This window comes from Prionailurus bengalensis, chromosome B4, assembly GCF_016509475.1.
Source record: "Prionailurus bengalensis isolate Pbe53 chromosome B4, Fcat_Pben_1.1_paternal_pri, whole genome shotgun sequence".
Classification (NCBI taxonomy): Eukaryota; Metazoa; Chordata; class Mammalia; order Carnivora; family Felidae; genus Prionailurus; species Prionailurus bengalensis.
This window is the reverse complement of record NC_057358.1, coordinates 42,471,318-42,495,555: the sequence shown is the minus strand read 5'-3', so window position 1 is coordinate 42,495,555 and position 24,238 is coordinate 42,471,318. Positions and strand designations below refer to the sequence as shown.

The 24,238-nt window shown below is 40.7% G+C and overlaps 1 protein-coding gene across 3 annotated transcripts in view; it reads left to right on the top strand.

The window, feature by feature from the left end:
• CLEC4A (C-type lectin domain family 4 member A) overlaps positions 1-24,238 on the top strand; it is a 40,611-nt gene that overhangs the window by 5,725 nt on the left and 10,648 nt on the right. For 2 of the 3 annotated variants that reach the window (XM_043561467.1, XM_043561466.1), the window contains 4 exons: positions 9,392-9,472; positions 11,894-12,029; positions 17,146-17,262; positions 18,494-18,595. In XM_043561467.1, coding sequence (XP_043417402.1) covers positions 11,948-12,029; positions 17,146-17,262; positions 18,494-18,595 — 301 coding nt within the window. In that variant the 5' untranslated portion in view covers positions 9,392-9,472; positions 11,894-11,947. The remainder of the gene's footprint in view (positions 1-9,391; positions 9,473-11,893; positions 12,030-17,145; positions 17,263-18,493; positions 18,596-24,238) is intronic. The other variant, XM_043561468.1, reaches the window with a different exon arrangement.

Genomic DNA, 24,238 nt, shown 5'->3' with positions numbered 1-24,238 from the left:
ATTCTTTCAAAAAACCAGCTCTGGGATTCATTGATCTGTTCTGCCGTTTTTTGTATTCTACATTATTTATTTCTGCTCTAATCTTATTATTTCTCTTCTGCTGGCTTTGGGGTTTCTTTGCTTTCTGCTTCTAGCTCCTTTAGGTGTGAGATTAGGTTTTGTATTTGGGTTTTTTTGTGTGTGTGTGTCTTGAGGTAGACCTGGATTGCAATGTATTTTCCTCTTATGACTGCCTTTGCTGCATTTGAAAGTTCGGATTGTCATGTTTTCATTTGCTTCCATATATTTTTAAATATCTTCTTTAATTGCCTGGATGACCCATTTATTCTTTAGTACGATGTTCTTTAACATCCATGCATTTGGAGGCTTTCCAAATTTTTTCTTGTGGTTGATTTCATTTCACAGCGTTGTGATCTGAAAATATGCATGGTATGATCTGAATTCTTTTGTGTTTATTGAAGGCTGTTTTGTGACCCAGTATGTGATCTATCTTGGAGAATGGTCCATGTGCACTTGAGAAGAATGTGTATTCTGCTACTTTTAGATGAAAAGTTCTGAATATATCTGTCAAGTCCATCTGGTCCAGTGTATCACTCAAGGTCATTGTTTCTTTATTGATTTTTGCCTACATGATCTGTCCATTGTTGTAAGTGGAGTATTAAAGCCCCCTGCAGTTACCGTATTCTTATCGATAAGATTGCTTATGTTTGTGATTAACTGATTTATATATTTGGCTTATCTCCAGTTGGGGGCATAAACATTTACAATTGTTAGCTCTTCTTGATGGATAGACCCTGTGATTACGATATAATGCCCTTCTTCATCTCTTGTTACAGCCTTTAGTTTAAAGTCTAGTTTGTCTGATATAAGTATGGCTACTCCAGCTTTCTTTTAATTTCCAGTAGCATGCAAGATTGTTCTCTGTCCCCTTACTTTCAATCTGAAGGTGTCCTCAGGTCTAAAGTGAATCTCTTGTACACAACATATAGATGGATCTTTTTTTTTTTTAATCCATTCTGATACCCTATGTCTTTTGACTGGGGCATTTAGTCCATTTACATTCAGAGTTATTATTGAAGGATATGGATTTAGTGTCATTGTGTTATCTGTAAATTTCATGCTTGTGGTGATGTCTCTGGTCCTTTGTAGTCTTGGCAGCATTCCATTCACAGAGTCCCCTTTAGGATCACTTTCAGGGCTGGTTTAGTGGTCATGAACTCCAGTTTTTGTTTGTTTGGGAAAGCCTTTATCTCTCCTTCTATTCTGACTGACAACCTTGCAGGATAAAGGATTCTTGGCTGCATTATTTTTCCTATTCAGCACATTGAATATTTCCTGCCACTCCCTTCTGACCTGCCAAGTTTCAGTGGACAGGTCTGCTACTACCCATATGTGTCTACCCTTGTAGGTTAAGGCTGGTTTGTCCATAGCTGCTTTCAGAATTCTCTCTTTGAATTTTGCTAGTTTCACTGTGATATGCTGTGGAGAAAACCTATTCTTGTTAAATCTTAAGGGAGTTCTCTGAGCCTCCTGGATGTCTACTTCCTTCCCCAAATTAGGGAAGTTCTCAGCTATAATTTGTTCAAGTAAACCTTCTGCCCCTTTCTGTCTCTCCTTCTTGAACTCCTGTGTATGGATATTATTATGTTTCATTCAGTCACTTAGTTCTCTAATTCTCTCCTTGTGATCTAGTTTTTTCTTATCTGTCTTTTTCTTGGCTTCATCATTTTCCTTAATTTTATCTTCTATTTCACTTAGTCTCCCTTCTCCTTCTCCATCCTTGCTGTCACTGCATCTAGTTTATTTTGTACATCATTTACACCATTTCTTAATTTGTCATGATTATTTCTTAGTTCCTTGATCTCTGCAGTAATAGATTCTCTTCTGTCTTCTATGCTTTATTCAAGCCCAGTGATGAATCTTATGACCATTTTTGTAAATTCTTGCTCAATTATATTGTTTATATTTGTTTTAAGTAATTCTCTAGCTGTCATTTCTTCCTGGAATTTCTCTTGAGGAGAATTCTTCCATTTCATCGTTTTGGCTAGTTTTCCATCTTTTACATGTTTTAATAGCTTGTTATGTGTCCTGCAGCTGTGAGCACTGATGTATTAAAAAGGGATCATACACTGTATAGGGCCTGGCTCTTCAGGAGGTGTTTTCGGAGTGTGTTGTGCGTTGTCCATTGTTGTGACTTTGGTTGCTTTATCTCCCAACTTGTAGTGGTGGTTGGGACCCTCCACAAGGTATGCTTTGATTTGTTCATTGAAGTAACCCTGGAAAAAATTTAAAAAGGCAGTGGTGCTGGAAGAAGCCTTATCCCATACAAAGAGAAATGACAGGGGCGGGGAAGAAGAAAAGAAAAAAAAAGACCAGGCAGAGAATCAGAGAAACTATATAGCTTAATACAGAGAGAGAGAGAGAGAGAGAGAGAGAGAGAGAGAGGAAAAAAAATAAAGGAGATACAGAAGAGGTGTAAAAAGAATAGATTAAAAATGTCTGCTTAAACAAACCAACAACCAGAATAGAGAAGGGAAGAAATAAGAGGAAGAAAAAAACATATATATATATATATATATATATATATAATTTCAAATTTTATTATGTATAAATATGCAATATGTATTAATATATATAGGTATATAGATAGATATAGACCAAGAATCAAATCAGAAAATGCAAAATCGTTGGACTGATGTCTGATGGTGCCTTGGAGCCAGTGGTCTGGAGGAGGGGCTGTCTGGTTTGGTCAGTGTCAGTCTTGCTCCTAGATACACAGTTACCAGGCAGGAAGGGGTGTGGTTTGGTGTAGGCAGGTCCCGCCTCCACTGTGGGCCCATTGTCCTGTTCCCTGAAGCCCCACCTTGTTGGTGATAGGGAGAAAAATGGCAACACCCCAGTCTCTCCTCCGTGGACCGGGTGTCCCAGACCACTCTGTTCAGGCCATCCTCACAGTTCTGCATGGGAGTGAGTGGGACAGGTTTGTCCTGCTCTGAGTCTCCCGTGCCTCTCTGGCGGTCAGCAGGGATTCAAACCCCGATGTCTTAAAGGATCCCGCTCTGTGTGCCCAGGGTTCTGGGGTAGAGCCGGAGCCACTCTGCCCAGCCTGCTGGCAAAAGGCCTCCGGCTGGTGGGTGCTGCGGGGTTTTGCGCCCTTAGAGTGGCTATGTACCTTCTTCCGCACTCAAGGGAGGGGACTGCTCTCTGACTGTGCCTCTGAGCACACTACCCAGCCCAGGGCTGGCTCTCCTCCCTGCGAGGTGCCAGTGCAGGGCAGCCCGCCCCAGTTGGGAGAAAGACCCACAATCCTGGATCGTGTTAGAAATTGGTGCTTTCTCCATTTTTTTTCCGTTCTCCAGTCTGTAGTATTTCTCTTGTCCACATACAATCCTACACTTCTACAGCCTCTTTTTCTCTTCCTTTTCTCTCTCCACAGAAGGGGATCTCTCCCCTCTGTGCCTACGCCACCCGTTGTATCTCTCCCAATTTGCAATTGAGCACCGATGGCCCACCAAGTTGTCCCCGTGGGCCCCTAGAGATGTTTCTGTGCTGTTTGAGGGACAAGGGAACTTTGGTGCCCCCTACTCCTCCACCATGTTGAAGCCACTCCGAAAGATGACCTTTTAGAATACAAATTTGGGAATTAGGCCTGGATTCAAATTAATTAAAAGTCTAATTTTGTTGGCTCTGTGGCCAGTTTAATAACTTGTCAAACTCTCAGTTTTCTCATTGGTCAAATGGGGAGTAACAATGCATATTTTTCAGGATTATTTTGAATATTGAAATGAGAAAAGCAATATATTCATCGCAGCACAGGGCGTGGTAAGCTCAAATGCCTTAACCATTATTGGCATTCTTTTTCACTGCTGATGACTAAAAGCAGGACTGGTCGCTTTTAAGGAGAGGAAACCCAGGTTGAGTCATAACAACAAATAACTAAATAAGCAATAACCTTGCCAGGAAGGGCAAGCGTGAAGATGATCTTTAGAGTGATTGGTGCTATGAACTTCTTTATAGGTTCGCACCAGTGCAAGGATTGCTTTTATATGGCTGTGGTGTCCTGTGAATTCATAGGAGCCTTATTATTTTAAATAAGCCTCCATATTTAGGAGCCTTAGGACTCTTGATTGTCACTCTTTGTGTAGCTTCCATGGAAGTATCATAAACCTGCAATGGAAAACCAACAGGTTTATTTTTCCCAAAACTGATATTAACTTATCCCTCTTTTTTTTTTTCTTTTTTTTCAACGTTTTATTTTTATTTTTGGGACAGAGAGAGACAGCATGAACGGGGGAGGGGCAGAGAGAGAGGGAGACACAGACTCGGAAACAGGCTCCAGGCTCTGAGCCATCAGCCCAGAGCCTGACGCGGGGCTCGAACTCCCGGACCGCGAGATCGTGACCTGGCTGAAGTCGGACGCTTAACTGACTGCGCCACCCAGGCGCCCCCCTCTTTTTATTTATTTATTTATTTATTTTATTTTTTATTAAAAAATTTTTTTTAATGTTTATTTATTTTTGAGACAGAGAGACAGAGCATGAATGGGGGAGGGACAGAGAGAGAGGGAGACACAGAATCTGAAGCAGGCTCCAGGCTCTGAGCCATCGGCCCCAGAGCCCGATGCGGGGCTCGAACTCACGGACCGCCAGACTGTGACCTGAGTTGAAGTTGGACGCTTAACTGACTGAGCCACCCAGGCGCCCCTTATCCCTCTTTTTGAAGGTAGGGTCAGAAGAAGAAAAATATGGCAGTCCAGGCTTTCTTAGTTCTTTTCAGTGCACATCAGTGCTTTCCAGTCATCGATTATCTGATCTTGTAATTAAAATGTCACTTTGAGGGCCTATCAGTTGCTAGTCACATGTAAAACTGTTGATGCGTGTTTGTTTTCCTGCCATACTTTGTGGGCTTCCATTTTTAAAAAGTGGTTGGTGTATTAATTGTCTGCTTTTCGTGTGTGTTGTCCTTCCCCAGCTCCAGGTTATGATGGCCTCTCAGACAGGGACCTCTAGTCTGCATTCATTGATCACATCCCACGCCTTTTTGGTATATTTCTTTGTATTTAAATGAGGCGTCTCGCAGTCAGCCTTCTTTTTGACACCCCTTTTGATTATTGGTGTCCTTAGTACCATGTGTCAGGAGTATTTCTGAGTCTCTTTCTTTGCTGTCTTGGAACAAAGGATGGTTTATGTTTCAGGATCTATCACTATCATTGTCTCAACCAGAGCACTTATGTGAGCATCAAACCAGGAGAAATCCCAAGGAGAATTGGTACCGCATCTTGTGATCCAGATTTATTTACCTCTCTGAACGAGACTGAATGTAGCAGTGACTCTAATTTGTCCACACCTTCTTACAGTTTTTGTCTTGTAGCATTTGCACTGGCTCTGGGCTTGATGGTGCAATGCTTTGGCCAAGGAAAGACTACGTGATGTGAGGCAAGCAGGGATTATGTGCATTGGACTTGTTCTCTTGCTGCTCTTGGAACCCTGCTTAGTCGGCTGGAGGATGAGAGACCACATAGAGCAGATATAAGCTGTCTCAGTCGGGGCCGTCCTAGATAAGTGCCTATCAATCTGGTATCTGACCAGAGATACGTGAATAGACTGAGCTGAGATGTGAATAGACTGAGCTGAGATGTGAATAGACTGAGCTGAGATCGGCCACACTTGACTCAAACCAGAACTATGCAGCTGAGCCCAGCCCAATTTGCCCAAATCAGGAATCTGAGCTGAATTAATGGTTGTTGTGTTAAACTACTAAGATGGTTGGTTATACAGATAACTGATGCTCTCCCGAGCAAGTCTATTATGTATATTATAATAAAAATGAAAGTTAAAAAGGATGTGGTAAAGGCAAAGTAAATAATATTTTCAAATGATTTTAAATTTAGTGTTACTTGTTATGAGAGCAAAGTATCTGATTAGTTATAAGTTTGGTTTATTTCAGCTCTTGCTTTTAGTAACTATCAACTGTGAAACATACCACATAACGATACATGGCTCAAAAGGGATGTGTATTATTAGCTGTACTTAACAAGTTTTGATTCTTGTTTTTCAATTGCCTTTATAAGTCTTTCTGTTAAAACCAGCTAGTAAATATCTTTTTTCTTGTTATTAATCCAGTTGTTCTTGCAGACTAATGAGAGTGTTCATTTTAAATTCATTGATAAATGAGTTCAAAACCCACTGAAACCAGATTTTGAAGATTTCAAAAAGGAAGATGTCTAAACCACGTCCTTATATAATTTTTGGCAAAAGGAAAAACATCACAACATGGTGGAACTAATTTTTTTCTAATTATCAATTTTCCATCCGCTCTGTCCATAACACAGTTCCTTTTTTGAGGTAGTCGTCTTCTCACTGTTGAAACATCACCTTTACCTTGAAAGCACAGGCTAATTGTGTGTGTGTGTGTGTGTGTGTGTGTGTGCCCATGTACGTGTGTGCTCATATGCTTTGATATCTGCTAATTAGCATACCACCGGAAGCTATTACATAGCACTGAAAAAGTGAGCAAAATTGGAACACGTCTTTTTTTTTTTTTAAGCATAGCAATATTAAGTTTCCCAATTCTTTTTTTTTTTTAATTTTTTTTTCAATGTTTATTTATTTTTGGGACAGAGAGAGACAGAGCATGAACGGGGGAGGGGCAGAGAGAGAGGGAGACACAGAATCAGAAGCAGGCTCCAGGCTCTGAGCCATCAGCCCAGAGCCTGACGCGGGGCTCGAACTCATGGACCGCGAGATCGTGACCTGGCTGAAGTCGGACGCTTAACCGACTGCGTCACCCAGGCGCCCCAGTTTCCCAATTCTTTTAAGTCATTTGCCAAAGTGAACAAGATTGTCACTTCCCATCTTGTTAAAAAAAAAATCACAAATATTCTAATGTCTTGTTTTATGAAACTAATCATATTGTGGTCTTGTAATGATTTATGATACCAACTGCCGGGGGTTGGGCCAGATTTCACAGATTAAGGGCATAGTCCTGTGTAAGACTGCTCTCATTTCAGACACCAGTCACAAGTTTGGGGGTTTCTCGGGCTTCCCTTACTTCTTATCAATCTTCTACAAATTTGGGGATTCCCATGACTCCCTCAGGTTTGATATTTTGCTAGAATAAGTCACCGGACTCAGAAGACTGCCAGCTATACTTACAGTTTTATTATAGCAAAAGGATACAAATCAGAGTTATCCAAAGGGAGACACGCGTAGGGTGAGATCTGGGAGGGTCCCAGGTGTGAAGCTTTCATTGTCACCTTCCTGGCACATTAATATGTGACAGTACACACAGTATTGCCAGACAGAGGAGCTCACCTGAGCTTTGGTGCTCAGAGTTTTATCGGCATTTGTTACATAGGCATGCTTGGTTGTGTCATTTGCCATGAGGCTGAGCTCAGTCTCTGTCTCTTCCCTGGCTGGACTGGCATCTCATGGCTCAAAGCCTCAACCCTCTAATCCCATGCCTTTTTTTGACTTGGTCAGTCCCTATCTTGTTAGCGTCATCTTGTTAGCACAAACTAGGGGCTCAGAAAGAGTGACTTCATTACCATAAAGTGTCAGGGCTCATCATGAATAACAAAGACATTCATATTACTCAGGAAATTCTAAGGATTTAGAAGTTAACTTCCAGGAACTGGGTCCAAAGGTCAGCCAACTTCTTAACTATACAGATATTTAAACTGTAATATGATGCAACATGCAGAGAATGAATGAACAAGTATAAGGTACAACATCAACTTCTTAAGAGTTGTGGAACCTTGGGGCACCTGGGTGGCTTAGTCAGTTCGGCTCAGGTCATGATCTCACAGTTCGTGAGTTCAAGCCCTGTGTCAGGCTCTGTGCTGACAGCTCAGAGCCAGGAGCCTGCTTCGTATTCTGTGTCTCCCTGTCTGCTCCTCGCCTGCTCACATGCTCTCTCTCTCTCTCTCTCAAAAATAAATAAACATTAGAAAAAAAATAAAAAAAGAAAGTTGTGGAACCTCCACTCTTTTCTCATGATAGATCCTGTACCAACATGACATGCAACAAACACTAAACTCATATGATAGTAATAAAACTTATTTTACTTAACATTTTAAATATCTAAAAATAGATGTTCTAGTATGTTATTTATGTGCCCTAGAGGATCCTTTTTAAAAGTTTTTTTTTTTTTTTAAATGTTTTTGTTTTATTTTTGAAAGAAAGAGACAGAGTGTAAGCAGGTTAGGGTCAGAGAGAGAGGAGACACAGAATCCAAAGCAGTCTCCGGGCTCTGGAGCTGTCAGCACAGAGCCTGATGCGGGGCTCGAACTCACAAACTGCGAGATCATGCCCTGAGCCTAAGTTGGACACTTAACTGACTGAGCCACCCAGGCGCCCCTAGAGGATCCTTTTTTTTTTTAATTTTTTTTTTTCAACGTTTATTTATTTTTGGGACAGAGAGAGACAGAGCATGAACGGGGGAGGGGCAGAGAGAGAGGGACACACAGAATCGGAAACAGGCTCCAGGCTCTGAGCCATCAGCCCAGAGCCTGACGCGGGGCTCAAACTCCCAGACCGCGAGATCGTGACCTGGCTGAAGTCGGACGCTTAACCGACTGCGCCACCCAGGCGCCCCCCTAGAGGATCCTTTTTTTAATACCAGCGGGGGTATTGTGCCCCATTTTGGAGATCACTGCTCTAGAGATCCCTTGGCTAAATTATTTAAAGTGTGCTAGGGGTACCTGGGTGGCTCAGTTGGTTAAACGTCTGACTTTGGCTCAGGTGATGATCTCATGGTTCATGAGTTCGAGCCCTATGTGGGCTCTGCTGTCAGCACAGATCCTCTACCCCTCTCTCTGCCCCTCCCCTGCTCCTCTCTTTCTCTCTCAAAAATAAACATTAAAAAAATTTAAAAAGGTAAAGAGTGCTATAGCCTGAATGTGTCCCCCCTCAAAATTCATACGTTGAATCCTAATTCCTGATGTGATGGTATTAGGAGATGGGGCATTTTGGAGGCGATAAGGTCATGAGGGTAGAACTCTCATGAATGGTATTAGTGTCTTTATAAAAGAGACCCCAAGGAGCTCCCTCACCTCTTCTGCCATGGGAGGATATAGTGAGAAGATGGCCATCTATGAACTAGGAAGGGGGATCCTCACCAGATATCCGATCTGCTGGCACCTTGATCTCAGACTTCCCAGCCTCCAGAACTGTGAGAAATAGATTGTTATTTAAGCCACTTAGTCTGTGGGAATTTTGTTGCCCTTGACATGTCTCCCCATAGGTAGAGTGTATTTTCCTCTTCATATCAAGGCCAGGTGACTTCTACTGGCCAAAGGAATCATAATGGATGTAATATGTCCCTTATCTGAGTAGAGGATTTGAGTGTTACTGTATGTTTCAACTTATAAGGAGCTGCTCTATGATCCTAGGTTCCAGAATGAGAAAATACTAAGAGAAGAGCCAAGCACAGTTACCGTCAACCTTACGCAGACCATAAGCCTACCCGCGATGTGAGTGAGACATAAATGTCATTGTAAGCCATTCAGGTTTTGGGATTATTTGTGATATAGTATAATCCAGTTATAATGTGATTTACCCCAGGGAAACAGAGATACCTTTGGGAACTTATTTATTTATTTATTTATTTATTTATTTATTTATTTATCTTTACAAACTTACGTTGTTGAGGCTCTGATCATCAGTGATTATTCTCGGGAGGAGGGTGTAGGCACGCACACAGGCAACTGTGCAAGTACTTGTTGAGTCTAGTAATTTGCTAGAAAATTTGCAAGAATTAGCTCTTCCCCTCTCTTACCTCTTTTCAAAACCCTTTCCTTTTCCTTACGAAACAGTTCAGTCCTAAGTGAAACATTAGGTAGAGCAGAACAAGGTAGGTGTCTGTTGTAGGGTGGGGTGGGAGAGCAACAGTGGTCTGGTGCAGGCTGTCAGAGCTCAGGCAGGGTGAGAAGGGTGACTTGGCAGGGGGGTTGGCTTGATGATGGTGCTGGAGCCCGAAAGAGTGAGGAGAACATCCCTGCAGGGATTGGAAAGTGTTTCGGGCGTCAGACCCTATGCCTCCCAAGGAAAATGTCCACACGTGGCAACGGCGTGGTGTAGGGTGTCAGAAGCAGCCTGGTCTGGAGTGCCAGGGCCTGAAAGGTGAAGAAGACATCCATGTGGTGGGGAGGCCAGGTGCAGGGAGCTCAAGCAGGATGGTCCTTGCTGGGACGTGGGGGACCCGGCACGGGTCAGGAAAGTGGCAGACCCGGTGTGGGTTTCAGAAGCCGAACGGGATGAGGAAGCCGTCCACATGGTAGCGTAGCCCCGCGTGGGGACTCAGAGCCCAGGGAGGGCGAGGAGAGCTTCCACACGTCAGGGTGATCTCGTGTCGGGTGTTAGAACCTGAGTAGGGTAAGGATGGGTTCCAGGTGGGTGTTAGGGAGCCGGCATCAGAAGTCAGAGTCTAGGCAGAGTGAGGAGGGATTTCCTATGGAGGATGGCCCGGCGTGGGGTCAGACCTGAGCAAGTTGAGGATGAGGTCCATGGGGGTTGGTTGGCTCTGTGCAAGAACACCCAAGCAGGTTAAAGGCCCCAGTAGTAATGTTGGCCTGGATTGGCAAGTCAGAGCCCCGTCAGGAAGAGAAGAGCATCTTAGAGGAGGGAATGGCAAAGATAGAAAATTGACTAAACGTGTTTATTACTCAAATAACTAAAATAAATAAGTAAGTAAGTAAGTAAAAGACAATGGAAGCCGGTTTCTTACTGTAACAGAAGGGAGTTAGAAATATGGAAGGGAGAAAACTAGAATGAACTCCTTAGCGTTGGATTGGAATTAGAGGTTATTAGTGTGAATGCACGGTTTTCAATGTACCTTGATATGGAAAGATAGAGGTAAGTGTGTGTGTGTGTGTGTGTGTGTGTGTGTGTGTGTTATGCAGGAGATGGAGGAGTTTGGTGCAGGAGATTAAAAGAAGGAGGATCCTTTGGGGAGAGCTGAATCTAGGGAGTGAGCTTTCAAGAGCACGTCTCGGAAGATTCTACCTGAAGGATTCAGTTTTTGGAATGCTTTCCTCTTGTCCTTTGGAAAAAGTCACATTTGTCACTGACTTTATCTCCTAATTTGTGACTCTATTAAATTATCTTAACTTGTTAAAAAACAGTCACATTGGCCTGTAGAGTCTTTTTGTTGTGGCGGTGTAAGGGATTAAAGGGATGGAGAAGGGTGGTGTGCAGGCTGGCCTATTCCACTAACATCCAGCAAAGAGAGCTGCTTTCAGGAGCTTCTGGAAGCGACTCTAGCAAAATGAATGGAGATCCATGAAGGAGTCAGTTAAGAACAGGGAAAAGCAGAGAGCACTGGGGAGCAGCTTCAGAACACGTATGACGTAAGCTTTGACTTCCCTCCTACATACACTCTTGAAAGTGGGGAGGCTGACACGTGAGTTTTTTGTCGATGATCCTCTTAGAATGTGGTCACCAAAAGTTGCCTGATCAGCCACACATGATGAGAATACAGCATGAATGAATCTATGCACAGATTGGTCTATAAATAATTATGTTTGCATGCAGATGTACACAAATACATGAAGTTCATTCTTGGCTGGTGAGCTCAGATAATACAGGTCTCAGAAAAGCGTTCTCTAACTGCTTAGTTTCTCTGTGTCTTTCCTTCCTATACATATTTTTAAATCTACGCTTTGAGTTCCTACTTTCCATTTCCTTATTACATATATAAATTTATGAGAAGTTCCTTATTACATTTGCTGACGTATGTTCAAATGCTATGATTCTCATCGTGCTGATCCTGGAGATTTGGCCTCTGAGGTTTCTAATTTTCATGAGATTCCTCTCAGAGTTATTTGCCTATATGGGGCCCCTGTTCTTGATAGGAAGTATGACAAATTGCCACCATGTTTGGGTTTTATTTTAAGATGTTTTAAGGAAGAGATGTAAAGGATTTTTTGAAGAGCAGATTTCTTCTCGATATGACTTCAGAGACCACTTATGCTGAATTGAGTTTCAAAAATGAATCGAAGTCCTCAGGCACCAAAGAAAGGCCTCCTGCAGGTAAGCACATTTTCTGGTGGTCAGAGTTAGTGATGAGAAGAAGGATGAAGAGAGAATATTGTAAATGAAGCATGATAGTGTTAGTTGCTGGTTCTCTGGCCACAGGTGGGGCACCTAGGATTCTCAGAAGATTGAGTTATCTGAAGATAAGCATTAAGGGCTTGTGTAGTTATACGCTAACCAAACTGAGGTGTGACAAGTCCACTAAGGTCCTGAGCTAAGGAGAATGCTAATTATGCTGAGGTTATTCTCTTGTGCCTTCTGAGGCTGAGTGAGACTGCAATCAAGAGATTGGGTGCAGGAGCGCCTGGGTGGCTCAAGTCACTTGAACGTCCGACTCTTCATTTCAGCTCAGGTTATGATCCCAGGGTTGTGGGATCGAGCCCCAGGTTGGACTCTGCGCTGAGCATGGAGCCTGCTGAAGATTTTCTTTCTCTCTCCCTTTGCCCCACTTGCATACGCTCTCTCACTCTCTCTAAAAAAAAAAAAAGAAAAGAGAGAGAGAGAGAGAGAGAGAGATTGGGTACAGGTCTTGAAACCGTCAGCCCAGATACAGAGGATGTTGATGAGTCCGTGGACTCAGGCTCGGTTAGAGGGGAAGAGTTTGGGTGGAGAGCGTTGTGGGCGTCTCTGTTACCGCGGGACTAAAGTGTAACCCAAGACCGTTGCAGAAGAAGGACTAGAAAGTTGCAAAGGGAGTCTTCCGTGAATTCAGGAAGTCCATTGCATCCTGCCTCCCCAGGATGGATTTAACTGAATTTGGGAGTAGATAAAAGGTAATATGGTTATCATTTATGATATATCAGATATAGAGCAAAAGAGAAAAAAAGCATGTGTATTATAAGAAGCTGTGAGTGGGAGGTCATGATTGCGCATGCTTTCCAAAACACTTCGGTGGAGATAGGGAGAACGCTCAGGGAAACTGTTTTTTCCCCTTAAAAAGCTTTTTTTTCTTCTTGCATATTTTATTTTATTTTATTTTATTTTATTTTATTTTATTTTATTTTATTTTATTTTATTTATTTTTCTTTTTTTCTTCCTATTTTTTATTTTTTTATTTTTTTAATATGAAATTTATTGTCAAATTGGTTTCCATACAACACCCAGTGCTCATCCCAACAGGTGCCCTCCTCAATGCCCGTCACACACCCTCCCCTCCCTCCCACCCCCATCAACCCTCAGTTTATTCTCAGTTTTTAAGAGTCTCTTGTGGTTTGGCTCCCTCCATCTCTAACTTTTTTTTTTTCCTTCCCCTCCCCCATGGTCTTCTGTTAAGTTTCTCAGGATCCACATAAGAGTGAAAACATATGGTATCTGTCTTTCTCTCTATGACTTATTTCACTTAGCATCACACTCTCCAGTTCCATCCACGTTGCTACAAAAGGCCATATTTCATTCTTTCTCATTGCCACGTAGTATTCCATTGTATATATGAACTACAATTTCTTTATCCATTCATCAGTTGATGGACATTTAGGCTCTTTGCATAATTTGGCTATTGTTGAGAGTGCTGCTATAAACATTGGGGTACAAGTGCCCCTATGCATCAGCACTCCTGTATCCCTTGGGTAAATTCCTAGTAGTGCTATTGCTGGGTCATTCCCCTTAAAATTTTTTGTAAAACTTCCTTATTATATGTTGAAAGGCTCATTAAAGAAAAAATTAAAAACTAGAGGCATACACGAATTTATATTTATTTTACCATCTAGAGATCACTATCATTTACATTTCAGTGTAGATCTTTCCAGATATAAATACTATATCTAACTTTATTTTTTCTAAAGCTGAGATTATGTTATACATTATTGAGGATTTTGTCCCCCTGCTTGTCAATACCTCATAACTTTGGGAAAACTATTCTTTATTTTTTTTATGGAGGTATGATTGACATAAAACATTCTGCAATAGTCCCCTCTTATCTGGGGGGATATGGTCCAAGATCCCCAGTGAATGCCTGAATAGTAGATAGTACCAAACCCTATATATTGTGGGTTTTTTTCCTATACATATATATGATAAAAGTTTAATTTATAAATTACGTACAGTAAGAGATTAAAAACAATAACTAATAATAAAACATACCAATTGTATTAATATACCATAATAAAAATTATGTGAATATGGTCTCTCTATCTCAAAATATTGAACGGTATTCACCTTGCTTGTGATGATGTGAGATGATAAAATTCTTATGTGATGAGATGAAGTTAGGTGAATGACCTAGGCATTGTGACCTAGCCTTAGGCTACTATGTACCTTCTGAGGATACATCAGAAGGAGGATCATCTGCCTTCAGACCACAGTTGGCCACAGGTAACAAATTGTGGAAAGCAAAACTGCGGGGGTGGGGGCGGGGAGGGGGACTACCGTGTTAGTTTCAGGTATACAATGTAGTGATTTGATTTTTGTATATATTGGTGAAATGATCACCACAATCAGTCTAGTTAACATTTATCACCATAGTCACTCCAATTTTTTTCTTGTGATGAGGCCTTTTGAGATTTAATCTCTTAGCAACTTTCAAATATGTAATAATATTTAATAGTTGATAATATTATAATAATCTATAATATTAACTATAGTCGATATGCTGTACATTACATCTCCATGACTTCTTTTTTTTTCTTTCGAGTTTTTATTTAAATTCAAGTTAATTAACATATAGTGTAGTATTGGTTGCAGGAGTAGAATTTAGTGCTTCATTGCTTATGTATAATACCCAATACTCATCCCAACAAGTGCCCTCCTTAATGCCCATCACCATTTAGCCACCCCCCCCCCCACTGCAACAACCCCTGCAGGAACCCTCAGTTCTCTATAGTTAAGAGTTTCTTATGGTTTGACACCCTCTCTGTTGTTATCTTACTTTATTTTCCATGACTTCTTTATTTTATAACTGGAAGTTTGCACCTCTTTTTTTTTTTTAATTTTTTTTTTCAACGTTTTTTATTTATTTTTGGGACAGAGAGAGACAGAGCATGAACGGGGGAGGGGCAGAGAGAGAGGGAGACACAGAATCGGAAACAGGCTCCAGGCTCTGAGCCATCAGCCCAGAGCCTGACGCGGGGCTCGAACTCACGGACCGCGAGATCGTGACCTGGCTGAAGTCGGACACTTAACTGATGGCGCCACCCAGGCGCCCCAGAAGTTTGCACCTCTTAATCCCCTTCACCCATTCCCCACCACTCCTTACCCCACCTCTGGCAACCGCCAATCTGTTCTCTGTATCTGTGAGTTTCGTTTTGTTTTTTGAATTCCACAGATAAGTGAGATCATATGGTATTTGTTTTCTCTGTCTGACTTATTTCACTTAGCATAATGTCCTCAAGTCCCATCCAAGTTGTCACAAATGACAAGAGTTCCTTCTTTTTTTTATGGCTGAATAATAATCCATTGTATATAAATATCACACTTGGTACATCCATTCGTGGATGGATGGACGCTTAGGTTGCTTTTCCTAGTTACTGTAAATTATGCTGCAATAAACATAGGGGTGCATATACCTTTTTGATTTAGTTCATTAAATGTCTTTGTTTTCTTTGGGGAAATACCCCATACTGGAGTTAATAGATCATATGATATTTCTGTTTTTAATTTTTTTAAAGTTTATTTATTTTTTAGAGAGAGTGAGCAGGGGAGGGGCAGAGAGAGAAGGAGAGAACCCTAAGTAAGCTCTGCACTGTCAGCACAAAGCCCGATGTAGGGCTTGAACTCACAAACTGTGAGATCATGATCTGATCCGAAATCAGGAGTCAATGCTTACCCGACTGGGCCACTCGGGTGCCCCTCTATTTTTAAATTTTTGAGGAACCTCCATACTGTTTTCCACAGTGGCTGCACCAATTTACATCCCAACCAACAGTGCACAAGGGTTGCCTTTTCCCCACATCGTCACCAACACTTGTGATTTCTTGTCTTTTTTTTTTATTTAAAGTTTTTATTTAAATTCTAGTTAGTTAATATATAGTGTAATATTGGCTTCAGGTATAGAATTTAGTGATTCATCGCTTATATATAACACTCCGTGCTCATCACAAGTACCCTCCTTAAACATTTTTTCTTTTTGATACTAGCCATTGAGAAAATAATTCTTTTTATTTATTTATTTATTTATTTAAAAAAAATTTTTTTTTCAACGTTTATTTATTTTTGGGACAGAGAGAGACAGAGCATGAACAGGGGAGGGGCAGAGAGAGAGGGAGACACAGAATCGGAAACAGGCTCCAGGCTCCGAGCCGTCGGCCCAGAGCCCGACGCGGGGCTCGAACTCACGGACCGCGAGATCGTGACCTGGCTGAAGTCGGACGCTTAACCGACTGCGCCACCCAGGCGCCCCTTATTTATTTTTTAATGTTTATCCGTTTTTGATAGAGACAGAGTGTGTGTGTGTGTGTGGGGGGAGGGGCAGAGACCGAGGGAGACACAGAGTCTGAAGAAGGCTCCAAGCTTTGAGTTCTCAATGCAGAGCCCCACACGGGGCTCGAACACACTAACTGTGAGATCGTGACCAGAGCCAAAGTCAGAAGCTTAACCCACTGAGCCACCCAGGCACCCTGAGAAAATAATTCTTAACGATGAAATAGTAACTAGAAAGGTCTGACCTTATTTTTAGAATGTGATGAGGGATGACCATAATAACGATTTATCTGCTATGGCATTATTTATAGTAGTTGAAATTGGAAACAATCTGGAAGATTATTTAAATACATAATGAAATTCTATACAACCACAATAGACAGCGTTAAAGAAAAAATATGGTTGTATGAAAAATGTTCATGGTCTAGTGTATAACAATATAGTAGGTCTGAAGCTAGTGTCTATGGTATGTCAATCATGTGGGAAAATGTGTACTTATGTATATACACTTTGAAAATTACTGGAAGGATATATATCAAAACATTAGCAATAGTTACCCCCAGTGGTAAGAGGTTGTGTTTTTATGTAGTTTCCAACGTTTCTACAGTGAACATTTTTTTTTCCTATTTTCCTATTATTTCAGATGTCATATTCTTGGTAATAGTAAGTCATCCTAGAAAAGGGAGAAGAGGAAGGGGAGGAGAAGGAAAGTAAAAATCAGAATTTGTTACTGATGAAACTCCTTTGATTTGTCGTTCAGCTCCCAAAGAGAAGACCAGCCTGAACAAAAGTAATCCCAGTTTTCCCAAGCTACTTTTTGCCTCATTGCTGGTGCTTCTGCTGCTATTGGCAATCTCATTTTTTATCGCTTTTATCAGTAAGTATCCAACTGAAGCTATATGGAATGTCTGCCTTCCATGAAGAGATGGCGTCCATTAGATACTGACATTTAATAACGGGTCTATCCAGAAATCTGGAAAAGAAGTCTTCTTTGGGAGGGAGAGACACAATTAATGGGAATCTGTTAGAAATTTTGTTACTTATTTGAATTTAGTTACTTCCTTATAAAAATAATGGTATCCACCCTATAAAGAAATTGAATATATGTGTGTGTGTGTCTTGTAGAGGAACATATATTAGGTACCATTTCTACACTAGACAGTTGTGTAAGTGAGGACAAATCTGTGTTTGCCTGTTAGTGTTTATAAGGCCAGGTTTTTTTGACTGCACAGACATATATTTTGAGATGAGCAGGTGGACGAAAGGCGATGGGAAGAGATATTCCAGGAAGAGTTTCCATTGAAATTTCACCTTAAGCATGTCTTTCCTGCCCAAGACTATGTAAGATCTAAAGCCAATTTGGCAAATAGGTGGATTTCTTCGTATCTCTGGCTTTAAGAACATATCAAAATTTGAAAAGGCATAAGAAGTAGTGAAGCCAGCATGTAGTGGGGCAGGGAGCAAATGGGAGGTAAGGAGGAAAAAAAGAGAAAATTCACTTTTTGGAGGAAGAGGTAAGTTATTTTTAAGTTGTGACATATTTGAGTATATTGGTGTGCTGAAAAAAAAAAGCCAGTTGAGAGTGGATAGAGTAAAGGAAGAAGGAGGAGGAAAATAATGCCCGTATCTCCTGATCAATGTTGGCTTAAAAAAAAAAAAATCTCACTTTACAGGTAACCCAGAACTCAGACTTAGCTCAGTCTGCAACGGCCCCCACCCTCCTCCGCCACAACAGACCTATGCTGTGTACATCCTCAGACAGAACTGTTTGCTTTCACTCCATTCTCCCACCTTCAGGGCTCACCTTCTGCATTTAGTATTGAAGGAAAATATGGATAAATCCCTTTGCACTCATTATAATGGAACCATCATGTCTCCCTTCAACTACTGATCTTTTGGCTAGTCCTGGAGAAATCTATAGTTTCAAAATCAGTGGGATTAGGATTACATTGAATGTGGGGTGATGAGAAATCTTTTCCATTGTCAGGAGCCTTCCGCTCAAGCAATTGGACATTTGTAGATTTTGTTCCTATAAAACAGAATGTGAGAAAGTAACAATAGAGAGCAAAGTCACAACACCAGAAAATGAATGGCCTTTTTTTTTTCAGTTTTCTTCCAAAAATATTCTCAGCTTCTTAAAGAAAAAAAGACTGCAAAAGAGCTCCCTCACACGGAATTAGAATGCCTGAAAGAGAATGTGACCATGGAAGGTAAAAATGAATGTGCCTATAATTCAGTGGTTGACTACACTATGTAAGGATACCAAGTTCATATTTCCAGTAAGATTCACAGGCAGATCATAGTAAGAAGTTGAGTCTCTTGATCATTTCAAGCTTCAGGTGTACAAAGAAATAAGACTTAAAATTCTTTTTTTTTTTAAATTTTTTTTAACGTTTTATTTATTTTTGAGACAGAGGGAGACAGAGCATGAACGGGAGAGGGGCAGAGAGAGAGGGAGACACAGAATCGGAAGCAGGCTCCAGGCTCTGAGCCGTCAGCCCAGAGCCCGACGCGGGGCTCGAACTCACAGACCGTGAGATCGTGACCTGAGCTGAAGTCGGACGCTTAACCGACTGAGCCACCCAGGCGCCCCAAGACTTAAAATTCTTATATGCGTATCTTTATCTGTACAAAGAAATAGTCTTCATTGTGGAGATGGCTGTTTAAATCCATGGGTAATCTCTTTACGGAATGTTTGTCCAGCCACATCCTTGGAGTTGTTTGCAGAACACAGTTTCTCACTTTTTACAGTCTGGCTAAGAATTTTGTGGGTCTTCAGATTCTGGTTCCTTTTCACTTCACACTTCCTTCAATTTATCTCTTTCCTTTTGCATTTTACGATAAGCAGTAAGGAGAAATCAGGCCACAGCTTTAATACTTGGCTTAGAAATCTCCTACTAAATATCCAAGGCTGTCACTTACAGGTTCTACCTTTCACAAAACATTAGAACACAATTCAGCAAGTTCCTTGCTATTTTATAGTAAGAATTGCCTTTCTTCCTGTTTCCAATAACGTGTTTCTCATTTCTGAGACCTTACCAGAAGCATCTTTAATGTTCAAATTTCTACCAACATTCTGTTCATTATTGTGTATGTATATTCTTTAAGACGATAGGACGTTTCTCTACAGCTCTCTTCTACTGAGTCCTCACCAGAATTATCTTTAATATCTATATTTCTACCAGCAACCCTTTCTTTTCTTTTTTAAAAATTTTTTTTTACATTTATTTATTTGAGAGACAGAGACAGTGTGAACAGGGGAGGGGCAGAGAGAGAGGGAGACACAGAATCTGAAGCAGGCTCCAGGCTCTGAGCTGTCAGCACAGAGCCCATGTGGGGCTCGAACCCATGAACCATGAGATCATGACCTGAGCTGAAGTCAGATGCTTAACCAACTGAGCCACCCAGGTGCCCCCCTTTCTTTTCTTTAAAAAAAATTTTTTTTATGTTTATTTTTGAGAGAGAGAGAGAGAGAGAGAGAGAGAGAGAGCTTGTGAGTGGAGAAGGGGCAGAGAGAGAGGGAGACACAGAATCTGAAGCAGGCTCCAGGCTCCAAGCTGTTAGCACAGAACCCGATGTGGGGCTTGAACTCATGGACCTGAGCCGAACCTGAGATCATGACCTGAGCCAAAGTCAGAGGCTTAACTCATTGAGCCACCCAGGGGCCCCTACCAGCAGCCCTTTGAAGGCAATCTAGGTTTTTTCTAGCATGCACCTCAAAATTCTTCCAGCCTCTACCCATCACCCAGTTCTAAAGCCATTTCACGTTTTTAGGTGTTTGTTACAATAGCACCCCACTTTGGAGCCAAAATCTGTATTAGCCTGCTTGAGTGTCATAACGAAATACCACAGACTGGGAGGCGTAGACAACAGAAATTTATTTTCTCATAGTTATGGAGGCCGGAAGTCCCAGGTGCCATAAGAGTTGGTTTCTGGCAAGGCCTTTCTTCCTGGCTTGTAGACAGCTACCTTCTTGCTGTGTCCTTACATAACCAATTCTCTGTGTGAATGGGGAGGGAGAGAGAGTTTTCTAGTGTCTCTTCCTCTTAGAAGGACACAAGTCCTATTGGATTAAGGCCCTGCTTTTATGATTCATTTAACCTTTATTACCTCCTTAAAGTCTACCACTGTAGTCACATTGAGGGTTATAACTTCAGCACATGACTGTTGGGGGAACACAATTCAGTGCAAAACAAGTTTCTATGTAGTTTACTAGAAATTCTTGTGCATTTGATATTTGTTCTACCCTGTTTATTAATTTATTCAGTCATCTATTTATATCTGTATATACTCATGGATATTTATCTTACACTTTGGGTTATAATCCAATACTGTATTTATTTTGTTGCTCAAATTGTTCTGCCTTTGCCCCTGGGAGTCTTTCAGTTGGCTCCCATGGCCCTTTGACATGCCCCCATCACTTTGTTGTTTTACTTGGTTTTTGAGCACTTCCTTACTTTTTGGGATTGTAATATTCTCTGGGCTTATATTGTATATTTCTTGCCTTAGTCTTAGAATCAGCTATTTCTCTGTGGAGTCCTGGCTCCTGCTATTGAAGAATGGTATTAGAAACCAAGATTTGAATACTAGGTATGCTCACTGCTGCTGAGGTGTTCTTTTAGCCCTCCCAGTTCACAGGACAAGGAAATCTCTACGTGTGTACTAACCTGTGCATGTACATATATTGACAAATATTTCTATAGGCAACTATGTATATCTATAATAAGGTATACATCAGTTTTTACTGATGTCTGAAATGTTTCTCCATTAACACATTGCATCATTCTAGCCTACTTCCCTTGATATCTTTAGTGACTACTCCAACAGAGAGAAATCTGGTCCCGTTAACTTGCTCAGTACATTTCCTTAATTATTCAATTCCAATGAACACATATAGTAGTATCGGAATTATAAACTCATACCACCACGGGAAACAACTTTATCGACTAGAATACATTGCTGGTGTGCGGTGTCTTTTGTCTTTATTCTTGTAGACTCCATTTCCAAAGTCACTTAGGTCATCATCCTCTTCCCACCCCCTTCGGTGTGTTGCCTCTGACATTTGTAATACAGTTAGATTCTCTTGTCACAGTCTTCATTCTTTCATGGATTCTCTGACTTCCTAAATGGATTTTTAAAGCTTTATACAACAAATATGTAAAGTTCTGTGGATTTTGACAAATGCATAATGTTCTGTATCTATTATTAAACAGTATCATACAGAATAACTTCACCGCCCAAAAAGTCCCCTGTGCTCCATTCTCCTTTCCAAACTTTTTTTTTTTAATCTTTTTTTAATGTTTATTTATTTTTGAGACAGAGAGAGACACAGCATGAGCAGGGAAGGGGCAGAGAGAGAGGGAGACACAGAATCCGAAACAGGTTCCAGGCTCTGAGCTGTCAGCACGGAGCCCGATGCGGGGCTCGAACTCACGGACCGTGAGATCGTGGCCCGAGCCGAAGTCGGACGCTTAACCAACCAAGCCACCCAGGCACCCCTCCAAACTTTTGGTAACCACTGAAATTTTTACTGCCTAGTTTGTCTTTTCCTATCATTGGAATTACAGTTAGTAGGTAGTCTTTTCACTGGAATTATAGTTGGTAGTTTTTTTTTTACTTAGCTTATTTTATTTTATTATTTTATCATTTAAATATTTTTGTTGAAGTATAATTAACATACACTGTTATATTAGTTTCAGGTGTATAACATATTGATTCGACAATTCTATATATTGATGCTCACCTTGATAAGTATAGTCACTATCTGTCACCGTACAATGTTATTACAATGTTATTGGCTGTATTCCCTATGCTGTACTTTTCATCTCCAGGACTTATTTATTTTATAATTGGAAGTTTGTACCTCTTAATCCCCTTTACCTATTTCATCCGTTCCTCCAGTAACCTCCATCTGGCTACCACCAGTTTGTTCTCTGCATTTAAGAAGAGTACGTTTATTTTTTGGTTTTGGTTGGTTGGTTGTTCATTTGTTTTGTTTTTTAGGTTCTACAAAGTGAAATTTTATGGTATTTGTCTTTTTCTGTCTGCCTTGTTTCACATAGTGTAATACTCTCTAGGTTCATCCGTAACAAACAGTAGGATTTCCCTCTTTCTCGTGACTGAATAATATTACATTGTATATAAATATCGCAGCTTCTTTATCCACTCATCTATCAGGGGACACTAAGGTTGCTTCTGTTTCTTGGCTACTGTAAAAAATACTGCAATAAACATAGAGGTACATATATCTTTTCGATTTTGTGTTTTGGTTTTTTGGGGGGGTATATAGTAGTGGAATTATTGGATTATGTGATTATTTTTAATTTTTTGAGGAGCCTCCATACTGTTTTCCACAGTGGCTATACTAACTTACATTCCTACCAACTATGCATGAGGATTCCGTTGTTTCCACCTCCTAGCCAACACTTGTTTGATTCCACGTCTCTGATTCTAGCCATTCTGACTGGTGTGAGGTAATATTTGATTGTGGTTTTGATTTGCATTTCCCTGATAATTAATGGTATTGAACATCTTTTCATGTGTCTGTTGGTCATCCGTATGTCTTCTTTGGAAAAACATTCAGGTCCTCTGCCCATTTTTTTTTTTTTTAATTTTTTTAATGTTTATTTTTTTTTTATTTTTGAGACACAGAGAGACAGAGCGTGAACGGGGGAGGGGCAGAGAGAGAGGGAGACACAGAATCAGAAGCAGGCTCCAGGCTCCGAGCCATCAGCCCAGAGCCCGATGCGGGGCTCGAACTCACGGACCGCGAGATCGTGACCTGAGCTGAAGTCGGACGCTTAACTGACTGAGCCACCCAGGCGCCCCCTCTGCCCATTTTTAATAGGATTATTTGGTTTCTTGGGTGTTGAGTTGTTTAAGTTCTTTATATATTTTGGATGTCAATCCCTTATTGGATATATCATTTGCAAATATCTTCTCCCATTCACTAGGTTGCCTTTTTTTTTTTTAATGGTTTCCTTTTCTGTGAAAAGCTTCTTATTTCAATATAGTCCCAATAGTTCATTTTTGCTTTTGTTTTCATTCTCCGAGGAGGTATATCATAAATATGTTGCTAAAGCTGATGTCCAAGAGATTACTGCTTACGTTTTCTTTTAGGAGTTTTATGGTTTTAAGTCTCAGATTTAGGTCTTTATCCATTTTGACTTTATTTTTGTGTATGGTGAGAAAGTGGTCTAGTTTCATTCTTTTGCATGTAGCTGTCCGGTATTCCCCACACCATTTATTGAAAAGACTGTCTTTTTTCCCTTTTATATTCTTGCCTCCTTTGTCGTAGATTAATCGACCATGTAACTTTGGGTTTATTTCTGGGCTTTCTATACTGTTCCCTTGACTGATGGGTCTATTTTTGTGCCAGTACCATACTGTTTTTATTACAAAGGGTTTGTAGTATATCTGGAAATCTGAAATTGTGATACCTCCAGCTTTGTTCTTTCTCAGCATTGGTTTGGTTATTCCAAGTCTTTGTGGCTCCATACAAATCTTAGGATTATTTGTTACAGTTTTGTGAAAAATGCTGTTGTTATTTTGATAGGAATTGCATTGAATCTGTAGATTCCTTTGGGTAGTGTGGACATTTTAATGATATTAATTCTTCTGATTCATGAGCATAGTATATCTTTTCATCTGTGTCATCTTCATTTCTTTCATCGACATCTTATAGTTTGCAGAGTATAGGTTTTTTACCCCTCTGGTTAAATTTATTCCTAGGTAATTTATTGTCTTTGGTGCAATTATAAATGGGATTATTGTCCTATTTTTCTTTCAGTTACTTTGTTATTAGTGGGTAGAAATACAACAGTATGTATAATATAATATATTAATTTGTATCT